This window comes from Octopus bimaculoides, chromosome 11 (assembly GCF_001194135.2).
Source record: "Octopus bimaculoides isolate UCB-OBI-ISO-001 chromosome 11, ASM119413v2, whole genome shotgun sequence".
Taxonomy (NCBI): Eukaryota; Metazoa; Mollusca; class Cephalopoda; order Octopoda; family Octopodidae; genus Octopus; species Octopus bimaculoides.
In genome coordinates, this window is record NC_068991.1 from 47,300,714 (window position 1) to 47,317,686 (window position 16,973).

Below are 16,973 nucleotides of genomic sequence, written 5' to 3' on the forward strand. Positions count from 1 at the left end.
TATATATATATACATATATATATATATATATATATATACACACACACACACCTTCTTTCTTTTACTTGTTTCAGTCATTAGACTGTGGCCATGCTGGGGAACCACCTTGAAGAATTTTTAGTTGAATGTATCAACCCTAGTATTTACTTTTTAAATACTGGTACTTATTCTATCGGTGACTGTGCTGAACCACTAAGTTACACGGACATAAACACCAACACCAGTTGTCGAGCAGTGGTGGGGGACAAACACAGACATAAACACACGCATATATATATATATATATATATATATATATATATTGCATACATACATACATACATACATCCAACAGGCTTCTTTCAGTTACTATCTACGAAATCCACTCACAAGGCATTGATTGGCCCAGGGCTAAAGTAGAAGCTACCTGCCCAAGGTGCCATGCAGAAAGACTAAACCTTGAACCATGAGGTTAGGAAGCAAGGTTCTTACCACACAGCCATACAAGCACCTTTGTTTACCATTCACTCCTATTCTTCATGTCTATCCATTTGCCATTCCTTTCACACTCTTAGAATTACCAGCCCCAACCCATTCCTCCCTGGTCCAACCCTGCCCAATCCTCTGGACTACTTCATTAATTTTCACCTTCATATAACCTGATAGTACAACCTAACACCCCCTCACCATCTTCCTTCCATTTCCAAATGGTGTAATCATGTATATTTTCTACTGCAAGGCACCGCCTTCCATCACTTTATCAGACTCTAACCTCTCATCAACTGGCATAAAACCACCTCTATCAATACTACACCCCCCACCACATCAGTTAAGGAGTCTTGTCTTGTAAGTTAGTCGGTGACCTCACTAGTGCTGGTGCCTCATGAAATACACTCAGAATACTGTGAAGTTGCTGGTATTAGGAAAGGCATCCAGCCATAGAAGCTATGCCAAAGCAAACATTGGAACTTGGTGTAGATCTCTGACTCATCAGCTAATGTCAAAGTGTCCAACTCATATCAGCATGGAAAAACCATTAAACAATGATGATGATAGGAGTCAAAACTTGGGTTGCAGATTAAGTACCTCACAAACTCTACATAGCATTAAGTTATCCACCACAACACCAAAGAATTTATTTACTAAGAAAGCCAAATTCTATAAGGGACTGAATATGGTCGATGGATTTAAACTAGGTTTACTGCTGGTATCTATTTTATCACCCTTGGTGAGATGAAAGGCAAAGTCAAAGTAGCTGAGTTTTGAACTCAGATATTCAAAAGCCATTTAGTCAGCATGCTTTGTCTCAGCCACCTCCAGTGTAACATCAACAATAATGACCACAATAATATGTACAACAGTAACAATAATAATAACAACATAACAGCAATAATATCAACAGTAACAGTAATAATAGCAACAATCACAACATTGTAATAATATTAACAATTTTAATAAAAGCAAAATCAAACCAAAACAAAAATAGAAGTTATGAAGAAATTAGTTGTACATGAAGCATTAAACAAATGTAAGCCAGTGGTGGTTAGACATTACATATTGATTGATAGGGGAGGAAGGAGTAAGGGAATGATTTCTGTTCTAATAAGCAAGCTGTTGAGGAGTCAGAGCGTGGGAGACACAGGGGTGGGCAAGGTGAGGAAGTGACAAGAGTGAAGGGGGTGGAGGTTAAAGAGTCTAACAATAACAGTTATCATCCCTTATTGCTATTAATATTTAAACTGTAAAAGGATTAAGGTACACACTTTGAAGTAAGTACATTTGTTTCCTTCAATTTCAAATTCATGTTTCTTTTTTGTTTTGTTTCTTTTCTTTTTCTTTTTTTTTTTACAAAGGGTTAATTGTGTCTTGCATCCCTCCAGGAATCAACAAAATAAGAACCAGTTTTGGTAAATGTGTTATTCTTCAAATATAATTTTAATCAAGGGAAAACATGAATAAGTACCGTAAATCAATTAGTGATGTAATGAAAACCTCGAAGTGATGATAGTGGGAAAGTGGGTAGCAAAATAAGTACACTAATGATGATGATGGTTATTATTATCATATTTTTTGATTATTCAATTAACAATACTGCTGACTCAGTTGGTAGACAGGTGAATAACTTGCTTTATGCTACTTAAAATGGTGTTTCATTACTGTTGAGTTCAAATCTTACCAGAGGCAGCTTAGCATTACTCATAGGATATATTGATTACATTGGTTATTTCACCTCATTTTACAATTTTACAAAACAATAAGTCTTGTTATCTTGGTTACAAATTAGCTTAACCATCATTAAAGACAAGAGCAAGATAGAAGTGAGTGTGAAAAAAGGGAGCAGTTATGTTGTAATGGAAAAAATAAAGTCGGAAAGGATGGAGAAAGGAAAAAAAAATATCAGAATGGAAAAAGAGAATGAGCAAAGAAATGAGGAAAGAGAAGGGGAGGAGGATGACATAGAGAGAGATAGGTAGGGAGAAGAGAGGTAGGGAGAAGAGAGAGGTAGGGAGAAGAGAGAGGTAGGGAGAAGAGAGAGGTAGGGAGAAGAGAGAGGTAGGGAGAAGAGAGAGGTAGGGAGAAGAGAGAGGTAGGGAGAAGAGAGAGGTAGGGAGAAGAGAGAGGTAGGGAGAAGAGAGAGGTAGGGAGAAGAGAGAGGTAGGGAGAAGAGAGAGGTAGGGAGGATAAGTGAGAGAGAGGAGTAGAGAGGATGAGAGGGTAGAGAGGATGAGAGAGATAGGGGGAGGATGATGAGAGAGAGAGAGAGATAGGGAGGATGATAAGCAAGAGAGAATGACAGTCTATGAACCTACTTCCAAAGAAAATTTTTATACCTAATATAAGAAAAATAACGACAAATTCAATTGAAACAGTAGTGGTACTACCATATGAGTTCAGGGTGAAATAGTATGCTTGTTGTCTTCTAGTACCGTAATGATCCAGTCAGACTGGTCACTCAGCTGGTTGTCTTATAGACAACCGTAGACACAGACTGATCATTCAGTTGGCTGTATGGTGCCCAGTTGACACAGTCATCCACACACTGAAGAGGAGGAATTTAGAGTTGAATAATTCAATACTCCCCACCCTAAAATATTAGTTAATTCAAGTATTGACTTTAGTCAACACTTCAACTGCTCTCCTGAATCACCAGGGAAATGTTTGTCTTCTGCTTTCATAGGATTTAAGTAAGCAAGAAACATCTAAATTTGGACAGAATACTGTTGTGTTGCTATCAAATTACACACACACACACTCACTCACACACTACATGGCTGAAATATAAACTGCAAATCAATGAAATACCTGTCAATTCCTAATGCTTCCACACTTTATAACAGTAAATTCTGCCATCAATGGTATCTATTTCAGATGAAGTGAACTCATACCACCAACCTCTAAGGAGAGTTTTGAATTGTCTTAGACAAACATCATAGAGAACAGCATATGAAATGCTGCAACCTTCTCCTCCTTCATGGAGGACTAGTTCACACCATTACCTTCGACATGTGGTAAGAAGCTTACTTCCCAATCACATGGTTACAGGTTCAGTCTTACTACATAGCACCGTGAGCAAGTGTCTACTATAGCCTCAAGCCGACCAAAGCCTTGTGAATGGATTTGGTAGATGGAAACTGGAAGAAGCCCATTGTATAGATAAGTATATATTTATGTGTGTGTCTTTGTTAGTCCCCTACTCCATCCACCAGCTGACAACCAATATTGACATGTTTAACTTAGTAGTTTAGCAAAAAGAGACTGATAGAATAAGTACTCAGCTTTTAAAAAAAAAAAATCCTGGAGTTGATTTGTTCAACTAAAATCCTTCAAGGCAGTGCCCCAGCATGGCCACAGTCAACTGACTGAAACAAGTAAGAGATATACCAACAGCAACTTTTTAACTCTTTAGCATTCAGATTACTCTGTCAAATGTAATGTTCTTTTAATCACACTATTTTTTAATTAATCATGCATAATCTTGTAGCTTCAAGATCTCAATGGAATTGTTTGTATTTAGAATGACATTGCAGAGTAAGTCGGAGGAGCAAGATCTGGCCAATTTGAAGATAAAACAGGCAGAATATTTGGGCCAGACATGGATAGTTTATATGCTAAAGGGTAAAACAACTCCAAAGAGTTAAACTGGCATTAGCAGCATTTCAATGCCAAAAATCCCTTTAGCTTCACTGTCTTCAACGTCAGCAATCCCTGCAGCTTTTCCAAAAAAGGTGAGGTAAAAATAGATTCTTAATAACAACAATGATCCTTGATATAGGCACAAGGCCACAAACTTTGAACGAGTTTGCCCTTCATTCACCAGTCAAATATATTGAGGTTCATTGAAATGACAAAGTTAATCCTGGTGGGATTTGAGCTCAAAACATATCTCAAGATATTTTCTCCACTGCTCTCCTGATTCTGCCATTCATCTACCTCCTAATAACAATAATGACTTCTAATATAGGTACAAGGCAAGATATTTTGAGGGGAGAGAATAGTTGATTACACTAACTCCAGTATTAGACAGGTATTTACTCACCCCTAGGGGGATGAAAGCAAAGTCAACTTTGGTAGGATTTGAACTCAAAAGATAAAGAGCCATTACAAGGCATTTTATCTGATGCTCTAATGATTATCCTAATTCACTGCCCAACAGCAGCAGCAGTAGTTTCTTATATTGATAACAAGCTATGAATTTGTAAGAGATAGGGTAACATCAAATGAATCAGTTGCCAGTACTAGAGTGGTATTTACTCTCCCTTTCCGAGGCCCTTAAATGTGGAATCATAGGGAGCACTGCTGTGATGAACGCTAATGAAACTCATCTCTCTTCAGGTCTAACTACAGTTGATTTCTCCCAGAAAGGAGCAAGAAACAGAAAAAAAAAAAGAAAAAAAAGAATCAAACCCCAGTAATAGACTGCTACTCGAGTCATCAACCTCAAAAAGATGAAGGACAAAACTTGACCTCAGAATGCAGAGAGCTGAAACCAATACTGCAAGACATCTGGCCCAATGCTCTAACAACTACATTAGTAGAGACAGGTGGCTTAGTTGTTAGGGTACTGAAGTCATAATCGTAAGATTGTGGTTGCAATTCCTGGAACTGGTGACGCATTGTGTTCTTGAGCAAAACACTTCATTTCACATTGTTCTAGTCAACTTAGCTAGAACTCGAAATGAGTAATCCTGTGATAGATTAGCATCCTATCCAGGTGGGTAATATATACACCATGAAAACAGAGGAACCAGCTCATGTGTGTCAGTATGACTCGAGAACTTAACTTACTAACAACTATCATAGGTTGATGTTTTGCTTATGTTATCAATGCCTGGAGGAGTAAAAGACAACTTCAGCCCCTGTGATATTCAAACTCGGAATGTTAAGACAAAACTAAATCTTGTAAAGTATTTACCCCGGCATACTATACCACTTCTACCATTCTCCACTGCCTTCAACAACAAAAACAACAACAACAAATAACAATAATAATGTTAGTGACAAGTGATATAAGCATACCAAAAACCCATGTTAATTGTGAATACAAAAAAAAAAAAGAAACTAACTTGTTTCCCCACCTCCCAATTTTTTTTTTTTTTAATTGCTAATTAGGAAGCACAATAAATGACATTGCAAGACTAGCAGAATAACGAAAATTGTTTATAAACAAAGACATGGGTAGGTATTGTGAAGGATAGAGAACAAAACATTGTGGGGTGGTAAGCGATATATAACTAGTTTTAAAAAAAAAAGCAACCAGAGCAGATTATATATGTATGTATGTATGTATGTATACATGAAGAGATATATACATGTGCGTGTGTGTGGAGTAAGAGTGAATCGATGAGTGAGTGTATGTATGTATCTCCTGAGTGTTGACCGAATAAAGAGGAAGGAGAAGGGATGGGGAGGAAAGTGCCAGGTTACCTACATCTTCCTCCATTATATCTGAAAGACTATGCTGGTTCAACTCGGTGTTGTCCTCCCTCAGCCCACACCCCTGACCCTCATCCACTGGCTCCTGCATGAATACCGGCAGTTCTTCGGCATGCTGCTGCATCAAGCAAAATATTTATATTTATATATTATATTATATTATATAAATATCATATATATATATATTAAAATGGTTGTCAATCAGTGTAACCAAAAATGTATAATAAAACTGTATAAAATAAAAATGGAAAATGGGGGAGGGTGAAAAAAAATGGGAAAATACAAAATGTTAAAAAGATGAAGAAAACAGAAAATTAAAATAAGAGAATGAATATTGATGATGCTAACACAGTTAAAAAGAAGTATTCAACATTAGTAACTCTTATATGCATGTATCAAGTTGTAATCCACACTCTTTGAAACAACAAGTTATGTATCAAGCCAATAAAGGCACCTTTATTTAGTTGTTTGACTTGTTAGAAATAGCAACCTATTCTCACTTTATGAAAAAAAAATATTATGATGGTCAAGGTTTGAATCTCTTTGACCACAGGTCTTTTCAATCATGTATGGCTTTATAATTTTTATGAGAGTTTAAACAGGTAATGACATTAAAGCAGTAGATTTACAATTATATAAATCTTCAACATTATTTTTCCTGTTTTTCCTTTAGATTTTTGACCCGTCCATTTTCTAAGCCTTTAGCATTCAGATTACTTTGTCAAATATATTGCTTATTTATTCATGTTGTTTAAAATTTTTCATCCATTACCTTGTGGCTTCAATATATTAATGATATGATTGCTTATTTTTAGAATGCCATTGTACAGTACATGTGAGAAGCCAGACCTGTCCAGTCTAAACACAAAACAGGTAGAATATTTGGGCCAGATAAGGCCAGTCTAAATACTAAAAGGTTAAAGGAAGTTGTTTTTTTTATGAATTCTGACTTCAATGTTATATGAGTATGCACCTTCACATATGCAAACTTATGTGCACATGTGCAAGCTGAATCAGCCGTAAACAAAGAAACATCAACATTTGAAATAGCACATAAAGAAGCTTCTCAAGTGAGTGACATCAACTCACTGTAATTGCTCTACCAGTTTGACAAATGTACTGCTACTTTTAATCTTTAGCACACTGTAGGTGCATCATCTCACTGTATGAGTTTTCTCCCTGTAGTAACAGGGCAGTAGCAAGGGAAACAATTCTAGAGAAAATGCAGTGTGCTAAAGGTTAAAATGGAGTCACATGTATTTTTAGAATAAAATCACTGAAGAGTATGAACTGCAACTGAGATGAAACAGTAACAGCTAATAAGTAACAGGTCTCTATTGTGTGTTTAATCAATCTAAGCTCGTTAAGGCAACTCAATAGTAATAACATTGGTCAAGTCATTAGTTGTCAAATATAACTGAGTATCAGACAGTGCCCAAGTTACTTGGTATAGTTAAGAAAATCTGCAGCTCTACAAACTCCATACAATGTCTCCAAGTTAGTTTATAGCTAAGTAGGCACATAACAGTACAAAAAAAAAAAAAAAACACAGGAGGAAAGGAAAAAGTAAACATAAAAACATGCATTATTCTTCTTCTTCATTCAATATTTCTATTTACAACATAGTAAACATCAAATTTTAATTAAAAAAACAAGGAATGACAATACAAAGATGCTCAGCCAATTATTCATGCTAAATGCCTTAATAATAGCAATTCAGAAAAAATAATAAGGTTTGTTTTGTTTCAATTTAATTTGATGACTATTTACTCAATAAGCTAACTTTTCCAAAAGCAAACAAATTTCAGTAACGAAAATACATTAATTCACCAAAAAAATAACCACCCACTACTACATCCTTTCCTTTTTAAATGAACAACACAAAAAAAAAAAAAAAAAAAATTTAAACGGAGTTACATATTTTAATCAAAGTGCATCAATTTCCTCAAATTAAAGAGTGAATAAGTTACAACGGGATCCAATGGAACTATGTCAATTTATTCAAATTGAATTAAATTAAATTAAATGGTTAAGCAATCAACTCTTTCCCACTAAAAATAAACAAAATATATCTGGCACATCTTTCTATTATTATAGCTCAAATCATTTATAAATTATCTGAATAATTTTCAGTTTCCCTCCTATTTTCTTAAAGATGAAGTAAGTGAGAAAATAAAAAGAAAATAGATTTATTTATTCTTATATGAGACTGAATGAATCATTAGATTATAGACTGAATTAGAGGCCAACAAGTGACCGAAAAACTTTCCTATCATAATCTATTTCCATGAAATTGAGTGAAAAGCCACAAGTAGTGTGTGTGGTTAACATCCACAGCCTACACTCACACTATAGTATTATGGTTTATTCTACTAATTCAAAGAACAGTCAATATTATTTACCCTACCTTATTACAAATTCTCAGTGAACAAGGCATAAATCAGGAACATGCAGGCTACAAGTTAGAACTGTAGCATTACATGTCTAAGAGAGTGACCAATCTGCCAGAAATGTGACTTATCAAGGCCAAAAAAAGGCCTTAAGTCCAAAATGACAAACCCTTTGCTGACAATGACAATACAAACTATCAACTTAAAATAGTCCTCCTCTGACGCATAATGCAATGAATAAACTACTGTCTGGCCTTTTAGCAGTTTGCTATGTTGCATATGGTTAAATTGGACATGCAGCTGGAAACCCATCAGTCTAAAAACATTGAAGACTTATACTTCATGAAACAAACCAATATAATGTTTAAAAAAAAGAAGGGAAGTGGGGTTTACAGGACATCAATGTTGAAGTTGAAATAAGATTGAAAGGAAACAATAAAACAGAAATACAATTAATAGGTAACATGCATGAAAATATATAAACATATTCATTGTGGGTTTATTATATATATAAGTATTTACAAAAACGCAAAAGAAAAAGCATGCAAAGAATGAAAATGTAAACAAATATTGTAGTAGAGAGAAAGAAAAGGTAGAGAAAATGGAGAAACAAACTGTTATGAGAGGGAGAGAAAGGGAAAGAGGTGGGAAGAAAGACCAGAAGAAAGTTGGGTTCATCCTTGACTAGTCAACCCCCTCACTCTTTATTTCCTGTCAGAGAAGATGCAGAAAAAAAAAGTGCAAAATGTTGAGCAGAATGACAGATGCATGAGTCTACACAACATGCTTTGTATTTTGTTTTGCTGTTTTTTGTTTTGTTTTGTTTGTTTTTGGTGGGGTACATACATGGTCTTAATGGGTGGGGTGAGGCTTTCTGACAGCATACATTTTTGAAGAACCACTTAACAAATCCTTACTGAACTTCTACAGCTTTCTGCCATTGATCTGACAGATTTTGCTCCACATAAGAACAGAATGCTCATCATCACTACTACTACCACCACCACCACCACTACACCTGTCCCTAATTCTTAGTCATTGACTAAACGGGTGTTTTTCCATATATATGTATATATATATAGTTTTAGGGAAAAGAACCAATTTATTAAACTCATCGATGAAAATTCACTATCACATATAGAAAAATTAATAATTAAAAGCACAATAAATGAGTATAATATAATACAAAGTAAATATCATAAGATAAAGATAATTATTATCTTTATCTTATGATATTTACTTTGTATTATATTATACTCGTTTATTGTGCTTTTAATTATTAATTTTTCTATATGTGATAGTGAATTTTCATCGATGAGTTCATGAAATTGGTTCTTTTCCCTAAAACTATGTATTTATATATATTTTAATCTGTAAAGCTCAATTTAATTTTAATTTTTTATAAATTGATTTTAATTGAGTTTTTACCTGTAATTTTGGATTTTGTCCCTAATATTATTTTATATATATATATATATATATATATATATATATATATATATATATATATATATACATATATATACACACACACACACACATGCATATGTATGTGCCAAAGCTGTTGCATCCACTGTAGAACATCAGCCCACTAACACCACCCCACCCCCATTCCCTGCTTCTCATGTTTTACCTACAACCATGACTTGCAAAGATTCAAGAGCATTGTCAAACAACATTGATCTCACTAGTTATGAAGGCTAATAGTAGAATCCCTTTTGCCAGAATAGGCCAATAAAAAATAAATAAATAAATAAACTAGCCAGCCTAATAAAGATCTAATGATATAAGGAGGAGAAATATTGGCTTTGTTCATTACTATGCTAATTAGATGTCTAATTTTTCTTTTAAATATGATAATTGAAATAAGGAATAATCTTGCTACATGTCTCATTTCTCGTTCCACAAAACTTTAGTTTTGATTTAAAGTAAAGACAAGGTGTTATGGTTTGTCACATACAGATTTTTGTTACAAACTGAAATTAGCAATTTTACTATTAAGAAAAAAAAGGATGTCCGAAAAAGAATAAAAAAAGTTGGATAGAAAATCAAATGGAAAAGTAGCACCTGAAAAACAGATGCAGAAGAAATAAAATATTTATTACTTAAGTCCATCCTCTTAATATACACACCACTGATATGCTAAGTTGTTGTTGGCACACTGTCGCCTACGACGTCGAGGGTTCCAGTTGATCCGATCAACGGAACAGCCTGCTCGTGAAATTAACGTGCAAGTGGCTGAGCACTCCACAGACACGTGTACCCTTAACGTAGTTCTCGGGGATATTCAGCGTGACACAGTGTGACAAGGCTGACCCTTTGAATTACAGGCACAACAGAAACAGGAAGAGTGAGAGAAAGTTGTGGTGAAAGAGTACAGCAGGGTTTGCTACCATCCCCTGCCGGAGCCTCGTGGAGCTTTAGGTGTTTTCGCTCAATAAACACTCACAACGCCCGGTCTGGGAATCGAAACCGCGATCCTATGACCGTGAGTCCGCTGTCCTAACCACTGGGTCATTGCACCTCCAATATGCTAAGTACAATGGAACTATATTACAACTTAACCCCGTAACTGGAAACTACCCTTTCTACTAAGCTAAAAGAAAAAGAAGCATTTAAAAAATATTATGCTAATAACCTTAACAGTCGGTGTGACATACAAGAAATGCTGGAGCTGCATGTCACAAGAGGGAATAAGTGAGCTATTCCAGTGAATAAGGTAAGCCAAGAACATTTGTAAATAGTGTTGAAAAATAGGTAAGGCACTAACAGTAACAATGTTGTTTTTACTCATTTGTAATAAATTCCACAAAAGAATATATTTAAATAATATTAACCCTTTCTACTGTAGGTACGAAGCCTGAAATTTTGGGAAAGGGGACTAGTGAATTACATTGACCCCTGTGCTTACTTAACTGGTACTTATCTTACTGAACCTGAAAGAACGAAAGGCAAAGCCAATCTTGGCAGAATCTGAACCCAGAATATAAAGAGCCAGAAGAAATGCTGCTAAGCATTTTAACCAGCATTAATGATTTGGCAAGATCACTGCCTTCATAATAATAATAATAATAATAATAATGGGTTCAAATTCTGATGCAAGACAAGAAATTTTGGAAGAAGAGATTAATCAATTATATCAACCTCAAGTGTTCAATTGGTGCTTATTTTATCGACCTTGAGAGGATGAGAGGCAATGTTGACCTTGGTGGAATTTGAACTCGGAACATAAAGACAAAATGCTGCTAAGCATTTTGCCCAGCATTAACAATTTTGTCAGCTCATCGTCCTCACAAACATAATAATAATAATGATGGACTCTCCCATCAAAGACAACATATAACTGTTCAGATTTTTTGCAAAATGACTTCCACAAATATGATTTGTTTATAGTGCTCAAATGTATGCACTGTACATTAGCTCACTCACTCCATCAAATCGATGTTGCCTGAACAAATGCACAGTGTGCCATGTGTCAGGTGTCAAAGTGATTGCAGAGTGACGTGAGATGAAGTGCTTTGCTCAAGAGCACAACGCACAATCTGGTCTAGGAATTGAAACCATGATCTCATTATCATGAGTGCAACACACTAATAATAATAACAGTTACTAATATAGGTAACAGGTTTGAAATTTGGGGGAAGGAGGTCAGTCAATACCATCAGCTGCAATATTTGACTGGGACTTTATTTTATTTCCTCCCCAAAGGGATGAAAGACGAAGTCAACTTCAACAGGATTTGAACTTAGAAATGTAAAAAGAACAAATACTGTCTGGCCATGGGGAAATATTATCTTGCTTGCAAACAGATGAGAGCTGACAACAAGAAGGGCAACTGGTGATAGAAAAAAAAATCTACCTCAAATTCCATCCAACTCATGCAAGCATAGAACAGAGGACATTAAATGATGAGGAGGATGATGATGATCTGCTTCAAAAGAAAATGTTCTAAGAGGTATCCAGTGCTATTCCATGTTAAGAAGAACAAATATCTATTTGTAGGAAACTGTAAAAAATACTTTGAAAAAGTTAAATAACTTTCTGGTTGCCCAGTTGGCAGATCATGCAGGCTTCAATTTCTTGTAGGAAGTTTGTTGATATTTTGTATTGAAAGTATATAGTCTAAAAAAATGGATATCAGTTTTATTTATTTATTTAATATATATATATATATATATATTTATATCATATGCACATAGAGAGAGAAGGAGAAGGGAGAGAGACTGATCCAGAAGAATGACGAAAAATAAGTATGGAATATAGTAGCTTTTGTTGCATTAACGCACGTGGAATATATAAAAGATACCTGCCTGAAACCAGTCTTTATAGACAGCAATAACTCTTCTCATTGCTAAAGCATGGTTAAAAGAAAACAACAACGCCTGGAAAGAAAAGAAATTGAAAACATATTAGAAGTAATTGATTGTCACACTTTTTGCATAAGATAATTACCTCCCCTTACACAAAATACACCCCCACCCCACCCCTCAAAAAAAGAAATTTCGATGGTCATTATATTAGAGTTATCTTCCTTAGAAGATAACTAGAACAAAGAGACAACTAGAAAAAAATTCTTGTCTCATTGTATGCATAATCTCAATTTTTTTTCCCAACTAACTATGCTATATATTAGCTCTTGATGAACATGAAAATAATTGCACAGTAGTTTAAGAAAATTCGGGTATGACCATGGGATTGAACCTAGAAAGTTCCCCTCCAAAGCACAAATGCAGGCAATATTGTTTATAGAAGACCAGCAGTTGCCCATGCATACCAGTCTCCCTTCTCCATGCCACCAATGTTATCCAAGTAAAAGCAAAGGCCTTAGTACCAGTGACATCATAAGTCATTTCTACAGTGGAGTGAACTGGAGTAATGTGAACAAAAGTGTCTTGCTCAAGAACACAATGCACAGCCAAGTCCAGGAATCAACTCACTACCTCATGATTGTGAGCCTGACACTCTAACCACTGAGCCATGTGCCTTCACTTTAAGAAAATTCATCACTTATATTTATATATATAAGTGTGTGTGGACATAAGTTTAAACACTAATTGAAATGTATTGGGATTTCCGTTTTTCTGTTTCTTTAAAATATTTATTTCCTCCAACTTATCAAATTCATTCTCAATACTATTAAATTTCATTTCTGTCAGGACAATAATTATAAATTAATTCAATGGGTAAATTCAAATTACAAATTTATTCTTCTTCACCATAGCTGTGTCCAACATCTCATTTTACAACTCTCACCACATGCAGGTGAAGTATCCAGGCAGTGGTGACACATGGAAAGAAACTGTCTGGCAAGAATTCTCGCTACAACACTACCCAACTAGATAAGATGACAACTTCTCAGCTGAAGAATAAAGAGTCTGTACAATGCACACAGTAATAAACTGTACTAGGTCTTTGATAAAGCATTTAATTTATCTGGAAGCCAAGACAGGTAAGAAAAGAGAGAGAGAACAACTCATTACTGAAGCAATAAAGAGAAAAATGAAACACTTAAATACTGCACCATTCTAAAATGAAATCATCTTAAACATTTCAGATGCATTGAATTACCGGTACTGACAAAAGTTTAAACAAGAACCATTAAATTGTGAACTAGAAGGAACCTAAGTCAATATTCTATTACTGGGTTTAAATAACATTTAAATACTATCTTGGCCAAACATGAAATTGTGAAAGAAGACTAAATTAAATTCTTCCAATTTTAGAAACAGCATCTGCAAATACAAGCAAGTGTTCAATATTACCATGAGAGCTCCAGGAAGATTTTAGGATAATCAATGGAATTAGAAAACAAGAAATGTCTTGAGAGAGCATAAATTAGATTAGAAACAAAAACAGATGCAATGTATTTATTGTCTGCTTTTTGTTTTTCTTCCTGAAAAAGTTCCATCCAAACCATTAGTTTCCACTGCATCTCACCTCTTTCCCATTTCCAGAAAGATTATATTAAACAGACAAAATAAAGTCAGGTTCTTAATAATTAGTAGTTCTACATATAGGCTTAACTCCATAATAAAATTAAGTTCTGGCTTCAACTCAACAATTGGGTTCATCCTTCCTTTCCTTCTATTAAACCATAACTATGCTCTGAAAGATGTTAATTTTTTTCTCCCTCATCCCCTCAAAATCATAAGATTTATAGAACTACTTGTTCATATTTACTAAGAACATCAATATCACCATTGTGTACATGTGTCAATCATCATTCTAAAACAGGTGGTTATATGTGCAATAGAGCCAGCTCATTAAGGATAAGTAACCATCTCATCTGCTTCTCTTTTAAACAACACCAAGAAAATTTCCTTAAGTAATGAGCCTACTGTTTTCTTCTTGGATAATATGATTTCTGATTCAGACACGAGGCCAACAATTCTGAGGAGAAGGGGTTAGTTAATACCATGACTGGTATTTTATTTTATCAAGCCTAGAAGGACGAAAGACAATGCTGACCTCAGTGGAATTTGAACTCAGAATATAAAGAGTCAAAACAAATATTGCAAGACACTTTTCTGACACTCAAACAATTCTGCTAGCTCACCCTCTTTCCTTGGATAATGTAATAAAAGGAGTTGAAGAAGTACAAACCTGTCGGAATGCTTCATGGACAACGTTGACATTTTCTCGGGTAGAAAACAAAACTGATTTCACAATTTCATATTCTGAAAGACTATGGTCTTCGTTATATATACTAGAATTTGTAGAGTTATCTGTACATTGTGAGCCTGTTGATAAAGTACTGGCAGCACTTCCGGGTACCAGCTGGTCACTGTCCGCTTTTGGTTCACTCACAGCACACGTCTCTACTTCCGTTTGATGACTTTGCTCGGTCAGCAGAGAACAGGACAAACCCCTAAAAAGTAAGACAAAAAAGATGAGTTTGAAACATGCTACAATGGGAACCTGATTAGTTAAACTTATGAAAAAGGGCCAAAGCACAGACATTAATTGGGAAGAGAGGGACTACATTTACAAACTCTACCTCACCCCCAGATCTCTACGCACCTCAAGTAATTACAGGGTCAAACAGTGTCAACAGCATCTTATGTTTTGTATTATTTACACACGCATGTACAAACATGATATATACTTTATAAATTCAACCACTCAGAGAATCTGTAAAGCATTTCAAACAGGCAAAAAAAAAAAACTATCAGAAAACAGACAACCACACAAACAGAAATGCTGATTGTTAGCTAAACTTCAACAATACAAGTCTCTGTGAAATATTCGCAGGAAGCATCAATTCTGTTGCAATAAAACTAGAAACTGCATATCTTATATTTTCTTGGATGTTGATGCTATGCTACTGCTAATCCATCTAAATCAGGGGTTATCAACCATTTTTATCTATGGACCCCTTTGATTACTATTTTATTCTGGTGGATCACCCATAGCCATTCGATGTTTAAAAACTAGTTTTATAGAAACTTCTTTCAAAATTCTTATTTTGCTTTTCACACATTAACTTGTGCAGGTTGAACTATGTATAATATTAGAGAAAGAAGCTTAGCTGTTTCTTGCAATACATACCAATATATACATCTAAAGCAAAATTTTTTCAGGGGCCCCTAAAATACTATTGTGGATCTCCAATTTACTATTTTGCTGTGTGGACTCCCAAAAATCTTATATGGACCCCAGTTAGGAACCACTGATCTAAATATTGAAGAAAAAAGTACAAGGGACAAAATTCAATTAACAGGCTATTTTAATGGCCTGCATCCCATTGACTCATAATCCATTTAACTTAGTTGACAGTTAAATATTTCCTATTTGCAGGGAACAATACATTTTAAAATAATTACTAAATTCCTTTTCAAGCTTACTATAAGTGATTTAGTACATAAGTGGTGGTAAGGCTTCACATTGCTGATGCTTCAATTACAGCGCAACCCCACAGGCTAAAGTTAAACTCAATAATATAAATCAAAGAATAACTCATCAATTTTTCTATATTTTTGCAGTATTTCACCTAGTGATAATAACTTGCACTGAAATTAATTGAGTTAGAGTTAATCCTTTAGCCAGAGACACAGCAGCATGCTAGCACATGAACTACAGACCATTTTAGCAAGCTTAACTCAAGGAATTCAAAACTGAATATCAAAATCTTACAAACGACACACATGTCACAAGTAAATTTAACAAAATAATATTCTGGCTTGTATAGAATTTATCACACATATACATGAGTTTGATAAAGTGAACAGAATAGAGGAGAGGAGGAGAGAGTGCATGTGAGTGTGTGTAAAAAAGATCATAGAAGAAATAAGTGAAGAGGAGGAATGAAGGAGAGAAAAGAGAGGACAAGACCAGGAAGAGGGGAGAGAATAAAAGAAAATGGAGAGGAATGGAGAGAGAAAAATGTGTGAGGGATTGGAAAAGTGGATTTTTTTTTACTTTGTCATTGTATTCTCAGTTCGCTTTGTGGAGATCACAAATGTAGACAACCAACGGACAAAGGAATCCCGGCATTCTGAAATATTTAATGGCCTATCTTGACTTTTGAGGTCTTGCATTCTCCGATTCTTTGGTAATTCTGAAAAGCAAAGCAGAAGAAACAAAATGAGAGAGAGAGAGAGAGAGAGAGAGAGAGAGAGAGAGAGAGAGAGAGAGAGAGAGAGAGAGAGAGAGAGAGAGAGAGAGAGAGAG

General features: G+C 35.0%; 1 protein-coding gene across 1 annotated transcript in view; it reads right to left on the reverse strand.

Moving 5' to 3' along the window:
* Nucleotides 1–16,973, reverse strand: part of LOC106883134 (ral GTPase-activating protein subunit alpha-1) — a 294,566-nt gene that overhangs the window by 226,353 nt on the left and 51,240 nt on the right. The window contains exons 9-12 of the mRNA XM_052971984.1: nucleotides 16,722–16,860; nucleotides 14,907–15,171; nucleotides 12,614–12,685; nucleotides 5,909–6,031 (exon numbers count right to left, since the gene is read on the reverse strand). Coding sequence (XP_052827944.1) covers nucleotides 5,909–6,031; nucleotides 12,614–12,685; nucleotides 14,907–15,171; nucleotides 16,722–16,860 — 599 coding nt within the window. The remainder of the gene's footprint in view (nucleotides 1–5,908; nucleotides 6,032–12,613; nucleotides 12,686–14,906; nucleotides 15,172–16,721; nucleotides 16,861–16,973) is intronic.